Here is a 20,970-nt window from a genome sequence, read left to right on the forward strand (position 1 = left end):
TGAACACGTGAATTAATGCATTTATCTCATTCTCACTCAGGAAATAACACCTGCAAGGCTAAGCCTCACCAAAAAGTCAAATATTTAAAAGGTTTAGCGACCAAGGTTTGCAGCGGCCAGCATCTTCTCCAACCGTTCAGCATTGCTGAAGATGACTGCTCTTGTTGCCGAGATTTCTTCCAGTTCATCACTGATGCGCTGGTCCAGTTCTTCCAAGTTCTGTCTCAGAGGCTCCAGGATTGAGTCCGTTGCACTTGTAATAGAAAAAGATCAACACATGACCAGCTTTGCTCAGTCCACTGGCAGACAATTTCAAAATCAACTTTGTCCTTAAAAGAAAAAACGACGCACTGCTCAGCTGACAATAAAGTCAAATGGTGACTAATTGCACCGTGTGCCCTTGTATATGACTGCCAGGAGTAACCACAATTACACACTGGGACTAGGAAGCCTAATGTGTGCAAGGAACATGGATACTTCAACGCATTCAGCATAAGCGGAATTATCGGTTTTCAAGCATACCATTTGCCATGATTCTTATTCTTCAATGATTTCCACTGCAAAGGCTACAGCGGAACAGGGTGTGCCCACAACGCTCCGCCTACTGAACGTCACCATGGCGCGCAGTTCAAATTTGATTTTGGATGTTCACGCAGACGCCACTATTTCCGATTTTGCTGCCTATGATGCGCCCAAACGCAGTTGTGCTTAGCCAGTGGACTCGTCACGGCACTGTGTGGCGGCCATGATATCCACGGGACGTAGCAGATCGCACCTACACGCAAGTGCGGCATTTGCTTTGTGCACGACAGGGCTAGAGTGTGCACTCGTGTGCTCCTGCCTGGATGTGCTACGTGGTGCAGACCGTCTTTGTCCTGCACCAGCTTGACCGACGGATAGTAGCCACTTCTAACTTGGGCATTTTGAAGCCCTATGAATAGCTCATTACGAAGCGTAGTTTGCAAAGGCAGAATACTTTGGTGAGGTATGGAGAACCAGAAAAGAGAAAACGTAACACAAAGCAGGAATCATTGAAGTGTACTACTGCAGACAAGTGGTTCTCAAAACATGCGCGACTGCATCTTTCCTTCATTTCATTTAGTATTCTCAAGGTAATAACATTACAAAGAAGAGTAAAGTAGTTAAGGAACAGCATAGTATAATAATGTGAAGTGAATAGAAGTAACAGTGGAAAATTGAGGTCTCTGGAGTATCAACAAAGTTTTTAAAACACAGAACGAAGCATTCAACAGAAAAATGACTGATATGGAGCAGTACTCTAGAATAAATAATGCTGAACAGAGGGACATTTCCTGCACACAAGGCGAGGATTGTGGTGCAATTATTAAGACTATGTGAACCAAAATTGAATTTTCTGTCACTGATATGGACATTGAAGTTGCTCATCGTGTTGCCACTAGGAATGACGCAAGCAAGAACCTCACTGTATGGTATCACTCATGAACACTGAAGCAAGAGTTTATGAAAAGGCACGGAAGGATAGGCTTCACACTAAAGATCTTGGGTTCACCGGAACTCGGTCAACTCAATCTTGAAATTGTTGACATCAATAATGGAGGTGACGTTTGCTTCTCCCAACAAGGAATAGTAATTTTATTCAGGAATGGTTGCATGTGATTCTGCACATGTGTCCGGTGTGCTATTTCACTTGCACAATCTCACTTATGCAACTTTCTTGTTTTTTAACCCATCAATGCGATGCATTCTGTTTTAGCGAGACAGGTGAGTGATTGCTGTTTTCAGCCCTACGTGGTGTCAAACACCATTATTGTGCTGTGCCTTTCTTTCTCTCCATGGTTCTTGCACTGATTTTTTGTTTGGCGCCATGAGTCCAATCAAACTATTGATGCCTTAATTTCTGTGCTACCTTTGCTCAGAGCTGTAAGCCTGTAGATTCTTGGCATGCTCCTCCTTCCACGAACTCAACTCCATGTTCATGGAGTCCAGGTCCTCAGAAAGTAAGTCCAGGAGCTTTCCCAGTGGCAGCGCTCCACGGCTGACTGCTTGGATGTGCTGTCGGAGCATGTCCATCTTGTCCTGCCCTTGCGCTTTGGAAACAATGCCAGGCATAACCTGTGACGAAACATCACTTGATGTTGCCGATTTGGAAAGTCATCGTCATCATAAGTCTGTTATTGTCTATTACAGGACGAAGGCCTCTGCCAGCAATCTCCAATTAATGCTGTCTTGAACGAAATGGCAGGGGTAATTTCTAAAGGGATTAGACATAAACGCTCATGTTCACTCACTATCATATTTAACCAGAACACACCTTCTTCCCTAACTGCTTGATGTTTCTCTTTACACCCTGTGTTTGTTAACTGAAGTCAAGCCGTCACAGATGCATTTTTATTGTTCAGGTTAAGTCTGATGGTGGCTGTTCCAAGCTCTGCCTATTGATCTGGGGAGGCATTCTGTCAGAGTCCACCTAGTGGACATGTCCATTTCATCTGCTTCTGAGGTGCTGATTGGCTGTGATGCCTGGTTGCTGCAGACGCGCACCCCTTACCAGCCAATCAGAACTTCAACAGCAGACGAGGTGGACTCTTGCAGAATGCCTCCCCTGTAGAGCAGGCCACTCAGTCTTTCGACTTCTGACAATTCAGAGCAGCTGTCGCTGGCATGCTGTAATGCTTCTCAGCCACCTACTCACTGTAACCTGCACAGCTGCTATATCCTCTGCAACTACTACAAGGTCACCACTCTGTGGTACAAAGAAATCTTCACAGGCGAAGGAGGCGGGTATTGAATTTATTTCGAACAGTGCAGTCAAAAGGATGCTGATAATACCAAATAAGTTTAAAGTGTTAAAGTATTATTTACAAACACTATTTTCATACATTTGATGGAAAACAGTGGGTAATTAGTGGAGAGAATGAAGGACAACTTTGCCATTCTAGAACTTCGTGGCAAATCTTTAGAGCAGATATGCCAATGTGACATGAATTTCAAAGTAATTTTCTTTTATTGACGCCATTTTGGTAAAGGTAAAGTTTTCGAAACCTGGGAGCCTGACTGTCATATTCAAGAACCGAATAGAAAGTTTTGCAGAAAGGCAACATTTAAAAGTATGAGAAAAAGTTTGTTCAGAAACCCCACTTAAGGCTCACTTATGACAGTATCACTTTTCTGGGTAAGTAAAAGTGTCATGGGAACAAGCCTAGGAAAGCTTTAATTATTCTATAATAAATTTAGGCACAAATAAATTATTGCAACCTCTGTGCAACATCAACAGTTAATAGAGAGTTTTAGTTTAAGGGATGCAAGGCATTGGGGCCCCTAGCGCTTGGGCGCGTTTGCGTTTGTATACGCAAGCAGAAGCATGTTGCAGGTTAGCGGCCCCAAACGCAAGCCGCAGTGAGGTCGCGTGCGCTCGCAGCGCCATCAACGTCTGATCTTTCCTGCGTTACCATGTTTAAAAACATGAAATCAAGCATAGAAGTAAAGCACGTAAAACTATTCTTATTAAAAGCAGTTAATAGAGAGGTTTACAGTGTCCGGTATTCGAATAAATGCATGCTGGGGCGTTGAGGCAGAGCCATGAACGGGAGCGGCCTGCATGGTGCAGCCACCTGGTGGTGCAAAGCTCAAACAGACAAAAACAGCTAATATTGCAGTGACCAAGTGTATATTACTTTGCTGCGGGTATAAATTTTTAGCAGCAACGCAATTACGCCTGTGCCGAAAATTTACACCAGCAGCGAAGTAGAACAGACTTGGTTACAGCAATATTCTTTTGTCCGTTTGAGCTTTGCACCACCAGGTGGATGCACCATGCAGGCCACTCCCGTTTATGGCTCCGCCCCAACGCCCCAACTGCATTTATCCGAATACCGGACACGCTAAACCTCTCTAATATATATAAAAACGACATCTGTCGACACTTGGCGAAAGATTTGGTAGATTATCTAACTGCTAGCTACTCGTAAGTTCTACACCGCGAGAGTCACGTGGGTAACGTGACCACTTAGGGGCAGCAATGTTTTCGGCCGGCCAAATAACCCAAGGACACAAGTAGACGTAGCGGTCTGCGCATGCGCAGTACCATCGCTCCTAGTTCTTGCGTACGCAAGCCGCTTGCGTCCCCTAAACTAAACTCTCTAATGTTGCAGTTAGTGGAGCCGAGGTCTGGTCTAGCTTTTTCTTGCAGATGAGCGCTCTGTTCTTGACAATACTAAGGCCTTGGTGGACACCTTAAGGCACCAATCTATCTCTCCAGCATGGCTTAGTATTTGCCAGTAGTGTCCCTTTAAAGGTGTGCACTTACAGATTCCGCTGTTGGAAAGCCTGTAGACGGCCGCTGGCTTCCTTGCTCCAACTCTTTCTTTGCTTCGAGAATTTGCTTTACGAGGCTTCCTGAAAGCAATAGAGAGCATGCTGTCTGTCACAGTGGCCTCCGAGAGCATTACTATCATTTAATGCTGACAAGTAGGCTAGTTGACATCTAGTTCGGGAATAGGTGGTTGCCAAAATACAAAGGCCATTCCATCAGTAAAACCTCAATACAATGAACACATCGAATTATCGGATATAACAAATATAACATTTTTTTCGTCATTTTTAGTGTGTAACAAATATATGCTAATAATGAATATTGAATATAATGAAGGTATTTTCATGTCAAATACAAATGCTTTATAAAGAGTTTCGTCTCTACTGGGGCATCTAAGGCATTTCTGGCAATAGTGGGAAATGCGGTGTCTTGGTGCGATTGGAACTTCTTGAAGCGACATGCCATCGAATTGTTTTCACAGCATGGCAAACGTCTAAACCAAACATTATCTTTAAGTTGCTAATGCTATATTTGACTTAAGGTCGCGCAGTATTGTACGGAGCAACTTTGCAAGTTGCATTCAGTAGGGGAAATATATTGGAACAGGAACAAATGCAGCAAGGTTCGCTGTGTTTTTACGCTACTATGTAATTTAAATAACTTAGACTGAATCATTAGTTACTTTAAACCAAGATCCTGCTTGGGCACCGGATACCTCTGCTTGACTATACTCGGACAGTGCGACTGTTACAAGGATAGAAAGCGAAATACCACAGTACGGCACTTGTTCGGTGGTATTTGTGTCTTTGTGTTTCCTTGTATCAGTGTAAATACAGTAGAAACTCGTTGATACGTTCCCGTTACGACCACAATCGAGAACACAAGAGATTACTCAAAGGAGTCACGCTAATTTTTTACCAGTTCATACGTTTCCCGAAAACACTATTTTTGGCACCAATGTTCACTACATCGCCAAACTTCAATCGTATGATGCGTTTTCTGGCCGCTACGTCCTATGAAAACAAAATGGCGAGGCGTGCGCGATCGCAAACAGTATACGGTTGCCTGCCGCGGCAGCTTCACTGCAATACTCACTCGCCCATCTCACGTGAAAACGTCGGTGCGAAGTCAATTTCTCATTTCGGTACCAGCAAACCCTCTCCGGGGTCATTGCACGTGGCATTCACGGCTATCACCACCAATCCTATTACAATAAGCATCTTCGCCTATCTGTTTCACAGCTGGTGCAGCCGGAAGCGTAGCGCACGCTTTTAAGAAGCGATAACCGAAGCGCGCCGTTGTTCTCTGCTGCAAACTGCGATTGTATAAGTTTTCCGGCCGCTAGATCCCATGTGAATGAGAAAAGGCGCGATCGACAATGGCATATAGCTGCTCGTCTCGCGTGAAAACGACGACATGCACAGTTTTTTATTCCGGTACCAGCAAATTTCCACCCAGGTCGTCGCCCGCCGCATTCACAGCTATTGCCACCAAACCTACTGCGATAAGCATGTTCACATATCTGTTATACAGCACGTGGTGCCATTGGTAGCGTACTGCATGCATTTAGTAGGCGATAATCCAAACACGCCGCTGTTCCCTGCTGTAGGCGGTGCGATGTGTGCATCATGTTTCGCTTCGGCGGCCTCCGGTGTCGCCCTCTTGACCACAACGCGATGGGAGAACAACAAAACGCGTCTCGGGCCGCCGGAGCGCCGCCAGCTGCACGCGTGTTGGCGCCTCTTGCCGCAATGATCCGCGCGACGCCTTGCATTACGTAGATGGCAACAAAAGTTGAGTCTGTCAAATTTTTTTTAGTTACTTCGGATTGTACGTTTTCTCGGCTGGACCGTTTTTTTTTCCAGAATGTATGAATGGGGTTCTACCCTATTTGGGCTTGTTGGTGCAATAATTTTGCAGATTTTCCTTGTAGTACAAATAACACAAGGATGTAGAAGATGAGCAGAGACACACAAAGGCGCTAACTTCCAACAACAATTTTGTTTCCGGGATCGGTTCCACTTTATACCCTCACTTTTTCACAGTAAGGATCAACTGACAAGCTAACAGAGGTACATGATAGTATAACACAATTGCAGACCAAACAAAATATATTATGCTTAACGCATTCCTTCTTTGATAGTCACATGGACGATTTGTTCACACAGCTTTCGTCAAACTCTTCAATGTGAGCACTTTCAATGATAAGACGAGTTAATTCGCATTTGCCTCTCCAGATAACAACTCTACCCTTGAAGCGGGAAACACATTTCCACTTACGACAACGAATTGCGAGAAAGCCATCCGGGGAAAGCTTGCTAACCTTATTGTAGTGCACCGTAAGGCTCTCATTAATGCATCTGCCAGTTTGCCCAGTATAACTCTTTCCACAGAGCAACAGGACTATGCAGATAACACAGGTCCTACAGTTGACGTACTTCTTTCCGTGTTTCTTTTTGCATATATCCTTTATTGTACCATATGGTCCTGTTTTTGAACATAAGCTGATAAGCTTGTTTGGAGACAAGAATACTGTGTCAACCTCTCCCCGCAATCCTATCTTCTTCAGGTTATGCCATACGCGGCGGATGTATGGAATTATGCCGAACATTTTCTTTTTAATCGATTCTACGCTAGCTGATGTCAATAAACCAGCCTCTCCTGACTGCATTACTCTGAGCACTCGTAGTGCAGCCTCATTCAAATGCATTAACTGTTGAAAACTGGAAGACATTAAATGAGGGCAGGACTTCTTAAGTGCATTACTCAAACACATTTTCGCTATGCCCCTTTTAATAAGCTTGGAATGAGCAGAACTGTATAAAAAAAGAGGCTTATTAGCTCTGGGTTGGTAATACAGGCAGACATGATTATCCGACAACACAATTTCTACACTGAGAAAGCGGATACTCCTATCCCCTTGATGTTGAAGTTCACATCAAGGGGACTAAGACATCCACAGATTATGCTTGTAACACCTTCACATTCTTTTTGAAAACAATGAGGGGCACAGCGAAACAGTCGCACTGTTTCAGTATAGTTCTGAAGATCAACCAACTAGCCCTGGCACCAAGATATACCTACTCTGCTTGACAACATGCTTTGACACCTATTCTGTGTTGCCTTACTTCAGTATAAACATGTAGGTTGTGCTGACTGTGACAGCTGCGAGTATTTTGTTGACAATAGCCTGAGGAATGATAATTGGAAAACCAAATCTCGGAAATAGGCATTTCAGAGACCAAAACTGGAGGAAACAGCACCATTGCATCTTGCCTGAAATTGCACGGATATCTGGGACGTTAAATATCAGCACGGCTTCTGGGCATGATCTCTTTTATTAGGCGGTTCTTGTAGTGAGCTAAATATCTCAGAGGTTTAATGCTGGGATTTGTGTCATTTCTATTAACCACCAAGCATTAATAAGAAAGTTCGCCAAGTACCAGCCTTGCAGCTTTGCCAAAACTAATGTGAATTGGTGGACTTACCTTGCTCGGATTCTGGAAGCTGTTCTGTCTCTGGAGTGTTCAGATTAGCCTGCATAAGTGCAGCCATTGCAATATGTTCACTCTCTACTCTGTCCCAACTGATCTTGGATTAGGCTTCAGCAAACGACAGAAGCATGACCCTAACACAGTCGCGCCTCAATATAACAAGCATGTAAAACATAGAAATATACATATAACAAACTATACAATATAAAGTAAGTCTAAAATTTTTTTAATTGATTGGCATGTAATGAATACATGCTTATCACAAGTATATAAAATATAATGAAGATTTTTTTGCATAAGAATATGACTACGTTATAACAAAGTTTGATTGCCCTTTGGTTGATAATCCATAGTACTGAACATAGATACACTGAAGAAAATGAATGACAGACATTGTTCTATTTTATATTTTGTATCAAAACCTTAGTGCCAGCACATCAGAGTGATGTGACAAATCGGAGAGTATTATCTCACACTTCGACCATTTTGTTAGAGCTGGAAAATTTCTTATAGCTTGCTATAGGTTCATTCCCTTGGTTTACTTAGAAATCCAATGAAGTCATCCTTTAATGATAAGCATGTAAGTAAGCCCAAGTAAGTACTGTCGAAATTCACACTGTCGTGGAAAGCTGGTGCAGCAACTGTCAGCAACATTGCTCGCTGTGTTCCATTTTCTGTCTTTCCTGGACTTGACTTACCAAGCCTTGTTTCAGAGTCGAAATAATGACCATTTCCTTTTGAGGAAAGCTAATTTACTGATACAACTTAAGTGGAAGCATTAGCTGGGGCCCAACACCAATTCAGCCTGTTAAAATACATGTAAAATGCAGAATGCTTTTCTGAAATAACCCCTGGACCGATTTCGATTAAACTTTTTTCTCTTGCATTCGAAAAGAAAGTGAAATTGTAGTGACTGTTGGAAGAGGAATTTACATTGAGGACCAAAATTTTTGTACAGAAATTGCCAAATGTCGGTGAGCTTGAAAAACATAGAAGCACAAAGTTTAAAAATTTATAACTCTGCACTCAGAACAGATGTTACAGTTCTGTAAATGGCAGCCACTAAAACATACAAAGTGGACAAATTTGATATAATTCATATCTTACGTGGTTTAGCAAAAATCTTGCTCACATATCCTTGGTGTGTTTGGAACCATGTAAAACACATATCTTTTTTTTTTGCCTCAGACATACAATTAGATGCAGTTTACTGAATTCTTATATCACTTTTCATTGCCGTGTTGTAAGCATGATAGTTTTGTTTTCTGAAAATTGACGATTTCAACAATGTTTAGTGACAAATCAAAGACTTAAATAAAATTCGCTTCTAACAGCCACTAGATTGAACTTTTTCTTTCAAATGCAATAAACCTCCTCAAATTTGATTCAGTTTCTTTAGGGAAATCGATTTCTCATTTTCCATGTATTTAGATAGGAGCCCCCAAGCTAAAGCTTCTTCCTAATATAGTTTCATTCTACTTTTATTAATATTCCTTTTTAGTGTACCTTAAGCAAGCTGGAAGCTAATGCAATTGAAGGTCAATAAAACGAACAGGGATATAATTAATTATTGAATATAACCAAGTAAAGGAGAAAATTTTTCTTCCATCCAACTGTAACATAAATCTACAAAAGAACAACAACATACAGGTTTCTCAGGTATGTTTTTTTTTATAACTTCCTTTTCATAAACCTTCCTCCACATCACGGGCTTCTGTAGGACTGATTTGTCATATAACCAAGTAAATCTAAAAAATGTTTTCATTGCTATCTATGAGCTATCAATGTATCTATGTAGCTATATGTAATAAAGGTATGCTTATGACGAACTACAAATGTAGCAGATTCAAACTTATAAGATTCAGTCTTGTTATAACAGGTTTTACTATACTTGAGTTTCTTTCGCACTCTTGGCTTCAAGCCAGCCAAAGATGAAACAGGACAAGGGCATATACCATTTGTTCCAAAAAACATTTTGCTTACAAGGACAGGTTGCGTTGTGACCTCGGTAATCACAAATTCCTCATCTTTGTCATCTTCATTTTTGTCATCACTTGTGTCCAGAATCACATTTTCAACTGGCTTAGCAGTTGGAGCCCTGTAATAGAAACATATCTTTTATTACGTGAGTGTAAAAATATAGACCAAAGCCACATGCATGCACATTGCTGCAGCAAAGCTGTTTTTGACAAGCCTTGGCTTCCTGCCACAATTAACAACAAATTGGCAAATTTTACATAAATTTCAACTCCAATTTTTTTTACTTAAATTTTTTACACCAAATTTGAGTTTGAAAATTTTTGAATGAGCACTAAAAACAGGTATTTCAATTACCTAAACTATTGCTATTTGAGCATCTCAAGTAAACAAATAAGGTATGTCTGTTCACAGCTTATATGAAGCCATAGCATACTTATACAAGTTTTGCAAAAGTCCTGTACCTAGAACCATAGTGAAATAATTCAGAGAACTTTGGACATACTGATTTATGCAGTCCACTCTGTTGCATTATAGGAATTACAAACTTGTAAACTTGATGCTTTATTTCTTTTACGTTAATATTGGTTTAAAAAAAGATAAAGGCTTGAGTAAAGAATGTGCTTCCTGCAACAGTTGCTAGTGCCTAGTTCTTGCTTTTAAATGCAATTAGCTTTGTCCAAATCAGTTCAGTTAATGCCAAGCAAAATGATTTCTCCATTCTTATCGATTTAGATAGGAGCTCCGAAGGTACTGCTTTGTGTTAACACGTAAGAAGGTGCGTTTTACTGAATTTGCTTGTGCAATGGAACTACCCCAAAAACATGCTATTTTAGTTGAGCCACTTCGCAATCTGTCAGTGTTACTGTAAGTGCAACTCTATTTACCTAGAATAGCAGCTTGCGCTTGTTGGTTTTCCATCCTGCTGCTAACTTGTTAACTTCTTGTATCGTCTCTTGTCTACATTTTGCGCTGTTAACAGCAGAACTCTAACTTTTTTGTTACTCTACGCCCTATGCCAGTCTGATGCCTGTCTTATTCATATTTTGCATATATGACAGTGCCATGCTGAAAGAGTGGTACGCAAGGCAATGCACACAGGTAGTTCACAATGTTTCGGTCTGCTTCTTCAGCAATATCACTATTACCAACTTTGAGTATGTTATGTGACGTTATCAAGTAATACTCATTTGTTGAATGTCACATTAACTAGCCACTGAGGAATGTGATAATGATGTAATCATTGTGATGTGCATAGCTCAAAGTACAGGCATTCAGAAGAAGCAGTCAACTTCCTCAAACGCCTAGCTTGTGACACTAATAAATGTAGTGAACATGTTCGTTTTAATCTGTTTAGTTGCACCAATGGTAAAACAGTGTGGGAAACAAAGACGGACAGATGAAAGAACACACACAACAAAGTGCTGTGGTGTGTGTTTTTTTCTCTGTCGATCTGAGACATTTATTTACTTATTTATTTATCTACATTGCCTGAAAGGTGTTACGCATGGAAAACTAGTGTGGAAATCACATCTTGTGTGCCAAATAAACAAATAATAGTAATGTGCAGATTAAATATGTCAGTATCCGTACATGTGTGTATAGACAAACTAATGTGCACCATATAAAGTATGCACAGTGCATTTATTGGTACCAAGGTAATTGTGTATAAATATATATACTATAGGTACCTAAAATTAAACACCTGTTTAAATGTTCCACATACACTTGTGCTATCTTGATGCAAATGAGTAATTAAGCTCGTGACTGTTTAGTGCACAAGTTCTTTTAATAAAAGCAAAAGCCAATGTGCAACAATTTCTGACCATGCAGGTTAATTCCTGTGCCACAGTCTGCTTGCCATCAATAGTGTGCTTAAATATTGTAGCGGGTCTGTCAATATGCACGTTTTATAACAAAAGGTGCTTGCTTATTAAAGGCTCCTTAACAACTTAAGTGAATTAAACTGTGATGGTGAGAACAAGGAAAGTATATTAGCACAACGAGGAAACAGACTTAAGAAAAATAGAGTACGATAAAGGTACAGGGTCGGTGCTAGTGGTGAGAAGATGGGTGCTTCTGCCTGGCAAAGGTGTCAGTGATAGCTGTGGTAGAAAAAAAGCACAAAGAGATAAATAAATAAAAAAAAGCTCAGTGACACAAGAAAAAGTGTGGTGCGTACCTGGCGGCAGGAGTGGTATCAGCTGAATTCTCCCTCTTTCGAATCCTAGGTGCCGCTGGTCTGGAACTCCTAGGCCGTGACGACCTCAATGTGGACCTAGTAGGATAAAGTAAGGAAAAGTTTGAATGAACTTTGCCAAAATTAGTGAATCGCTTCAATTCAAATGGAGTTTGGACGACTGCTCATATCTTGTAGATTCTTCATGGCTTACTTCATATATGGGGTGTTTGAACAATGACTGCCTTCAAACTATGAGCTCCTTCATTACTACAGGAAAATTATTATTATGCAGGGGTCTAACAAAAACATTTGTGTCGCCATAGACAACACATAGCATAGTATATAATGCAGCTTTATAAACTAGAAAACTAATTTTTGTAATGCATAAGTTAGAAGCAAGAAACTTTTATTATATAATAAGCAAAAATATGCAATGTCAACATTCTTGCAGCAACCTTAAAAATAATCCACATAATTGGTACGTCTGCTCTTTCAATACAAAACACAAGACGATCATTAGCCTTTCCAGTGCCTGTGCAATGCAGTGAAGCAGTTCCTCTAGCTACTTTGTGCGGCAAATGTAGCCTGTGCATTTGTGCCAACAAACGTTTATTTTTTGTTTGGCTGTGCCAGCTGGCTCCATCTTATGCATGAAAACTTCCTACCACATCAATCTCCCTCTGCCTCCCTTTACTTGGTGCCTATTCTCTAACTCTAATAGCCCGCCATGTACATTGCATTACCAGTTCAATTCCACATTGTCTTCTTGATCTTAACCGAAATATCAACTAGAGCCATAATTAGAATACTGTAGCCTTCATATTCACGATACTTACTGCTTACCTAGTTATAATAGCATTTGTGAGATATGATTGGTCGATGCGGCTTAGCTTTCACAAGACCTAAGTCAAGTCATTGTAGTCATTGTGGGGCTTAGGAGTAGGTCCATTGTAGGGTGCCCTGTGATAGTTGACGAGTTTTGCTGGAGATACAAGGCTGTCAGTAACAGTTTTTCAGCACACAAATAGATTTTGTTTAGTGACTGCTAGGATGGCACCAATAATGTGCGAACGCCTGTCTAGTTGCCTCCTAGCACGATAATAACCGTTCAAGACATGTGTCATTTCTAACAATTTCTTAAAGTGCTTGCTGTTCGGAAGTGCCTGTTCCTGCATGCTGGTATGGCACAAATGTCTCACACTGTGACACTGATGCATGTGCGATTCTGAAACACTGCTAAACTTCTCCGAGACATCCGTGGAATCCCGCAAGGTGGAAGAAGTGTCACGAAAGGGAAAATGGTCATTCACCCGAATGTAGCATAAAGCTACAAAGGAAACCCGTATGGTAAGAGAACTTCGCCCTTGCACTGTGATCTGCTAGCCTGCTGGTTAGCTCAGCTGGTAGACTGACCACAAGGTTTCACGTGCGCTGCGTTCTCGCACACCTAGTTTGCAGTGAAATGAGAGGCGGCTCGGAGGAGAATTTGCTCGCCGCTGCTGCTGCTCTTCATCCTGTCAGCATTCTGACAGCGAGTGTCTGCAGCTATCGAGTGAGATGTGTTCATGTTTGCCTGTGCATGTGTGACAACATGCTTGTTAATTTAGATAGTAAGCGAATGTTTACAGCACTTTACGCAGCTGATAAAACAACCAACCTAACTTCACATTGCAGTATAATAATTTGCTATCGCAATTAATGCTTCGCCTGTCGGGCGAAACTGTGGCTTTTCTAGCTAGCTAGACATTCTAGACCTTTAAAAAAATGTTTTTTGTTCAATTCTACAAGTGGCAGCAATGAAAGTTATTATCAAATGTAAAGGAATAATTTCTAATAAGCATACATCTTTATTTGACGCAACATATTACAGTTGCATTAACACTCCCAGGTTGTTAATCAAGCCTTCCACATAACAAACATGGATATAGCAAATTATTTAATGTAACAAAGTTAATATGAAAAGTTTCACACTGATATTACGTGTAACACATATATGTCTTTAACAATATGGGATATAACAAATGTATTTTGGTGTCGACGTTCAACTGTATTCTGCCAGTACTGATCAACTTAGCTGGTTACAACATTAGGGCTAGAAAAAGGAAAGCTGGAAAGGAAGCAATGGATTGTAGTTTGCAGTGTCATGAGAGGCATAATATTCAACAGAAAAACAATACTGCTGTATGAATTATAGATAAATAAGACCAGATTATGTGAAGGCAGTGAAGCTGGCCACATCACGTAATGCGCGACCTGTTATGCAATGATGCCAAAGGAAGAAGAAAAAGCTAAACCTTTTTTTACATATCATGAATAACTTGTTATTCTATAACAAGAATCTTTATGCACTAAATGAAACCGTGTCTAGGATAGCATAAAATAAACATAGCAGACATGTAACTGAATTATTTCACAAAGACAGCTTTAAATATATATATATATATATATATATATATCTTGTTTTTCAATGAACAGCAAGGGAATGGAACTAATTATCTGATTGTGTTGTCGGTGCAGTTAGCCGGAGTTCACATCTATGTCTTTTGAAACTTTGTTAATAGTGCAAAAGTGGCATTCGAAACTTAATTTGCTACAATTCCAATTGTTTTATGTACTGATTGTGTTTGTTCCGAGACAAAACACCATTGAATGCATAGAATTTTCCTAATAACGAATGTGCATGTCATTGATTTCATCTTGAATGAATAAATGAATAAAACGTAATGTGTAACTGCTGCTTTCTTAAAGTGACATAATGAGTTTAAGAGGAAGAGAAACATAGTCAAGGGTGGCAGAAAATATGACAGAAAGATTAAGAAATTTGCAAGTACAAGGTTGTGTCTGATTCACACAGAATAGCTACAGATAGAGGTCTCAGGAAAAAAGCATTCTGTCTTGAATTTAACTGAGGTCATAATATTGAATTCCAGTAACTTCGCTTGTACAAATTTAACGTGTGCTAGATGATTGGTAATTTCTTTTCTAAGAAGTGACGACATCGAGACTAAACCAGTCTTTCTTGACATTTGGTCATTAACATTTGTGGAAGCTTCTTTATTACACTTGCAGCCAGCTATCTACAGAATAAATAACCTTTGTGCGAGGAGAAGCTTCTCACTTTTGTAGCTACAAAAGCTGATACTTCTAAATGTCAAATTTTTGAAGTGAAATCATAAAATGAAAATTGACGGCTATAATTGTGTTCTGTAAACTTATTCTACACAATTTGGGTCTGTTTTGATGGTTCTGGCTTAAGGATGCCTGTTAGACAAATGAGATTTCAGGTGACATATGTTCAACTGTCAATGTTCCTTGAAGTTGATTCAAGTGAAATTATACGTACATTTCATTTGAACATTGTTATTACAAGTTGGGAACATAGAAAAAAGAACTGCCTGGGAAGAAGACTGCCTGCTTCTAGGAGGAATTCTTGTCAGGAATTGCCAGAATTCTTTGCAATTCCTGCAAGACAGGAATTTCAGCCAGCAGGATACGAAGAGAGATAAAATAAGGATGAGTACATTGTAAAGGCGCTGGACTAGTACAACCGATAATTGATAATTATTGCATAAGTCAAGGTAAACAAACAAGCAACAACAACTGTAACAACCACGAAAATAGAAACCTAAACTGATGACAATCGGCAGACTACACAAATTCCATTCAAATTCACATCTCAACTTGAAAATAACAATTTACTATACATGTTATACAGCAAAGTGACAAATTGCTCACCGAGACATTGGTCTCTCGCCTTCCTGCATAGTGTTGTTCTCGGGCTCAGGAGGAGCCAATAAGTTGTCTGGTTCTAATGTCACTTCATGGCTGTTTGCTGGAGAAAAAAAAAAAATGCCATAGCGTTGTTAAACTTCTGTCAGCTGGCGTCAAGCGGTGCTTCTTAGTTTCTCTTACACATAGGTAGCTTATCCTGTTGTCCATCACTACTGCTTTCAGGAGTTTGCTCCTTGTGAGATGACCGTTTCGTACTGCGTGGACGTTTGACTTCAACTTCATTTTCTTGAATGTGGTGCTGTAAAGTACAGTAAAAGCTCGTTAATTCGAACTGCAAGGGGAAGCCGCTTCAGTTCGAATTAACGAAAGTTCGAACTAACGAAAGTGAAGGAGAGCAACAGTACACTGCAATTTGGAAGCAGTAGGGCATGTCATAAATTTGGTGTGCCAGAAAGTGATCAAGTCGAAGCTCTGGGTCCAACTGTGCCACACCACCGATGTCCACCGAAACGAACGTTAGCCGAGGCTTGACACCATCACAATGAATCGCGACGGCCGATACCTCGTAAGCTGAAAACAGAGGTGCACAGCTGATGAAGACTGCCGAGACAAAGACGCTGAACATGTGAAGGTGGCAAAGGCCCTGATTCGTTGGTTCTTAATTGCAAGCGCAGCTGTGACGTACTTGATTCGCTGTGTTTTGGCGCTTGATGGCCATCTCCGGACAACATTAGCAGCTGTAAAAGATTTGCAAAGTCTCCGAGATTCGCAACGGGCTAGAAGTCTCGGAGGTTGCGTAGAATGGAGAGGCGGCACCCGCCGCTGCCTTCTGGCTGACCCCGCGTCGGTTAGATTTTTTTCCGATTTTGCCTTCTCTCGCCGTTCTCTCCGTTTCGGAGGCAATACAGCCTTGTGTGCAGGCAGTAGGCGCGTTTCTCTGGCCATGTGCCAGGCGAGCGTAGTTCGAATTATCCGTGAGGGAACCTTCTCGCGTTCGAATTAACGAACTTTTTTATACATAGACTTCTGTGGAGCTTGGCCGGACCAAATCGTACAGTTCGAATTATCCATAAATTCGAATTATTGAAGTTCGAATTAACGAGCTTTCACTGTATTAGGAAAATATCCAGTGACCATGAGTGGTAACCAGCTTTTTTTTTTGTTCTTTTTTTTCTTCTTTTTATGAATGGGCATTGTGCAAGTTCACTGCCATTGCATGTCGACTGAAGCACCTGTATAGGCAGCATCGGATACAAGTACGTCACTTCTGTGCAAAGCTTCTTGACACAGTCAAACCTTGTTGTTACTTGGGTTCAGTGTTCTCACTTTAAACCACACAAATGTACACAAAATATTTTTGCCGATTTTTTTTTCCAGAACTCAGTTTTAATCTAAAAGGGTGAGTGAAAGTGAATTTGCCAGAAATGTAACACAGCAATAAGGTCCGTGCAAGCCTGTATGCACTCCAATACAAGGAGCCTGACATCACATGTCAGCCTGTCGCCCAAGATGTATCATTACAATTTTTTAAAAATTTTTGTCCATTTTGCCTGTTGCTGTGAAAAAGTTGAGAAACGTAGAAGGGGGAGAGGCCTTTGGCCTAGGTTCTTGCAGTCTTTTGCACTGTGGCCATGGATGAACTGGACAAGTTCACTGATGGTAATGCAGAGTTGTATCTAAGTTCCAATATTTTTAATGCATTATTATTAAGTTAAAAGTCAATATTAAGTCAAAAATCTATCTTTATGCCGACGACTACGTGCTATAACAGGTAATTTTTTTTCTCCTAGTGATCGCGCCTCACTTCAGGATTCCTTCAACAGATGTTGCACCTCGTGTATGGACTGGCAGATGCGCATTAACTTTTAACAAAACCGTAGTAGTGTCATTTACAAACAGCCATTTTCCTTCACAGCATGTGTATGTTTTCAATAACACAATACCTCCCCGGGCACAGGTGTACAAATACCTTGGAGTTATATTCACGCACAACATGCAATGGTCTTAGCATATTCATCGCATACATCTATAGCACTAAGAAAATTAGGTTATTTGAGACAAACATTATCTAAGTCAACAAAACACACTAAATTACTAATGCATAATGTATAAAACACTCATTCATCCTGCATTAGAGTATGTTTCATGCGCCTGGAACCCGTATAAAGTTTGCGACATTAACGAAGTTGAATCGGTGCAAAGGAAGGCTGTTCGTTTCATTTGTCATCGATACGATCGTGATTTCCCACCCTCATCCACAATTAATTCCTTGACTTTATCTCTTCTATGCACAAGGCAACATACAGATTCCATAAAGCCATTACATTAAATTATTCACTCATGTTGTCGACTATCCGCTGATGATTACATCTCGTATGCCAGTGCTCTTCCAGCTAGATGGTGTCACACCCTCAACTTAAGCCTTTCTTTGCATGCACTAACACATTCAAACAGAGTTATTTTCCGAGAGTTGCAGACTGTTGGAATGAGTTACCCGGTTCTGTTCGTGAATTGGCAGTCTAATTTTGTAGATGCACTAGTGTGATAAGATTGCTGTTCCTTTTTTTTATCTATTATGTTCAACTGCCTTTTTTTTGCTTTCTTGCACATTGTTGTACTCTACTCCAGCAATAGCCCTGAATAGGGCTGCAGTATTTGAAAATAAAATAACAAATAAATAAATCATATGGCTCATGAGTTGTCAGCGCTGGCATGACCACCACCAATTGCCCAAAAAGTAATTGAACCCTTGACCTTTGGTGTTAATTAAGGTTAAACTAATTAAGGCGCTTGAGCAGAGGGCCTTTGTTGGGAATCAAGCCCACGACCTTGCATTGTGGCATGATGCACAGTGGTGGTCTCAATGCTTTTGCATTCATCCACTTGGGGATAAAGTGCCCCTTGAATCTCTCTGTATTATTACTTGGCGGTGCTCTTTACCAGCATAATGTCACAAATAATTTATCACTTTATTTGTGCTCAAATACCAAATTGCATATAGTCACATTTTCATATGGCATTTGGCATTGCCCTTGACTGCTTCTTGAAAAATTATTCTGTCATTCTGCTAAAGCTACACTGTTGAAGAGCAGGATTTGCAGTTATACAGCAGGTTTCAGAATGAAGAAAATTTGTGAAACATATTCAATTATAAAAAAAACTTGCAACTAATGCGAAAAATTATGTTCATTTGGAAAATTATATTCACTGAAAAAGAAAAACACATTTCATAGCGTAAATAAAAACCAAGTAAGCTGAATTCTGGGGAAATGAAAACCAAAAGCACTGAACCCTAGTTATAAGGATGTCACATCAAACACAAAAATACCTTTGTTATATCTCATATTCATTAGAAGCGTACATATTGTTTGCGCACTCATCAGCAGAAAGCATTTTAGATTTGCTTTGTTATATCAGTGATCAGTTTGTCCAGTTATGATATACAATTGCAGTACCAAGATATACAATGTTTATATAGTTCTGTCGGTAGATGCAGGAAGTGAAATAAATTCATAACAGGAAGCAATTAATTTTAAACAGCAGCAGCTTACATTGGCTGCTTGTAGAAGTAGGTCCGTCTTGTCTACCTTTGCGACTACTTGATCCTGAAACATGCGCATGGAGAAAGGCTTTCCCACATGTTCATTTCACACTGAAATAGAGTGTGTCCATTGGAAATTAATAGAAGTATCACACCTGTTCAAGTTTAGAAACTCCATTGGGCAATTCCAACGGGGCAGCATCTGTAGGCTCTTTCACCTCCTTCGATGGTTTTTTCCTTGAGCTAGTTTTCGGTCTTTCATTGCTGGTCTGGTGCACAGCATTGTCCTCTGGAACAGCTTCTGCCAGCTTGCATGTATCAGGCTCTCTAGATTTAGATCTGTGTTCCCCTGAGCTTCTTGCCTTGCCCGATTTAGATGGCCTGCTGCTAGAAGAGCTTTTTTCTTTTTCCTTTTGCACCGAGGATGTTGACTTCTTTTCTTTACTTGTGTCAGCTTCACCTGCCGTTTTTCTTGATTTTCGTTCACTGTCTGACTTTTTCGGAACCTTTGCTGCCTGGAAAATAAAATGATGTGCTGTATAATTCTTCTTAAAATGAGTGCTTAGTTTTGGTCTGATTGAAATAGGAGTGTTTTCACCTCTTTCTTTTTGCTCGTATCCTTCTTCTCAGGTTTGCTTGGTGCAGGAGGCTTTTCACCGCCTAGCACTTTCTTCACAGCCTCACTAGAGTCCACCTAAAATGTGTTTACGTGTAAAAATAAATAACCAATGTAAATTAAACGAAAACCTTGATTGCTAGCTTATTGCGCCTCATGTGGTCACCTTTTTGGCTGCTGACTTCGCAAGTGCTTGAAGAAACTCATTGGTTTTGTCTGGTTCGTGTCCAGCGACTATTTTTGATGGTCGCACAGGCAACGCCGTCCCAGTTACTATGCCTAATACAGAGTTCAACATCAGACAAACTAGAGCTTAAGTAACATAATGAAGCACGAATGGATTAAGCAGGTATACACTAATTTCAGAGCCATATTTATATTGCCTGATAAATTTATATAGAAATTTGATTTGGCATGTCCAGAAGCCACGCATAACTTACCCACAGCATCAATAGCTTTCTGTAAAAATGCTATTTTGCCTTCCTTGTCCTGAAACAGTGGAAAGGGAACTATTTAGACCGCATCAATGTGAAAACAAGAAATTCCGAACTTGCCTTAATATTTTCTGACGTAAGCTCTTCCTGGGTGTACAACCCATCTAAAAAATTGGTTGCCTTGATGACCTGCAGTATAAGTGAGCAAACAACAATTTACCTAACGTTGCCCATGTGCGCATCGTGGCGATATGAAAGTATGTTCATGCATGCTTACGTTATGAATAACGTCATGCAGAAATCGAAAAGGCGGTTTCTTGAGCAGTTTTTCTTGCAGGGGTGGCTTTTTTATCACAGATCCCAAGAGGTCTTGCGTTTTCTTAATTACTCTAGCGCTTACTTCTTCGTCCATCGTGCTTATAATCTTGTTTTCTTTAGCACGCGGGAAGGCTGGCTCAGCGAATAAAGTTCTCACATCTTCGGTGGCTCTGGAACGCGCGGAATCCGGCAACGTAGTTTCAGTTTTGGATTCATCTCTATGGCAACGGAATGTGGCTAGGCCTGTACCCACTGATTCGTATCTTGTTGTAAACAAACCGCAAATGAAAAGTATTTAGCTCGGAAAATGTAAATATGCTATCAATGCTAACTTGAAAGCGTAATTGCTACTTTTCTGATTTGTTGAGACTAAATTGCAGAT

General features: G+C 40.5%; 1 protein-coding gene across 1 annotated transcript; it reads right to left on the reverse strand.

Annotated features, from left to right (window-relative positions):
• On the reverse strand, positions 1–20,794 carry IFT54 (intraflagellar transport 54). The gene is made up of 15 exons (XM_065448128.2): positions 20,548–20,794; positions 20,391–20,459; positions 20,277–20,325; positions 20,003–20,115; positions 19,819–19,914; positions 19,376–19,735; positions 19,231–19,284; positions 15,860–15,977; positions 15,683–15,779; positions 11,948–12,043; positions 9,772–9,886; positions 7,783–7,831; positions 4,289–4,377; positions 1,889–2,094; positions 1–253 (listed from the first exon to the last, which is right to left on the reverse strand). The coding sequence occupies exons 1-15, from the start codon at positions 20,680–20,682 to the stop codon at positions 94–96; spliced, it is 1,806 nt and encodes a 601-aa protein (XP_065304200.2). The 5' UTR covers positions 20,683–20,794; the 3' UTR covers positions 1–93.
• Positions 20,795–20,970: the final 176 nt, after the last annotated feature.

Source organism: Dermacentor albipictus, chromosome 4 (genome assembly GCF_038994185.2).
Source record: "Dermacentor albipictus isolate Rhodes 1998 colony chromosome 4, USDA_Dalb.pri_finalv2, whole genome shotgun sequence".
NCBI classification, from domain to species: domain Eukaryota; kingdom Metazoa; phylum Arthropoda; class Arachnida; order Ixodida; family Ixodidae; genus Dermacentor; species Dermacentor albipictus.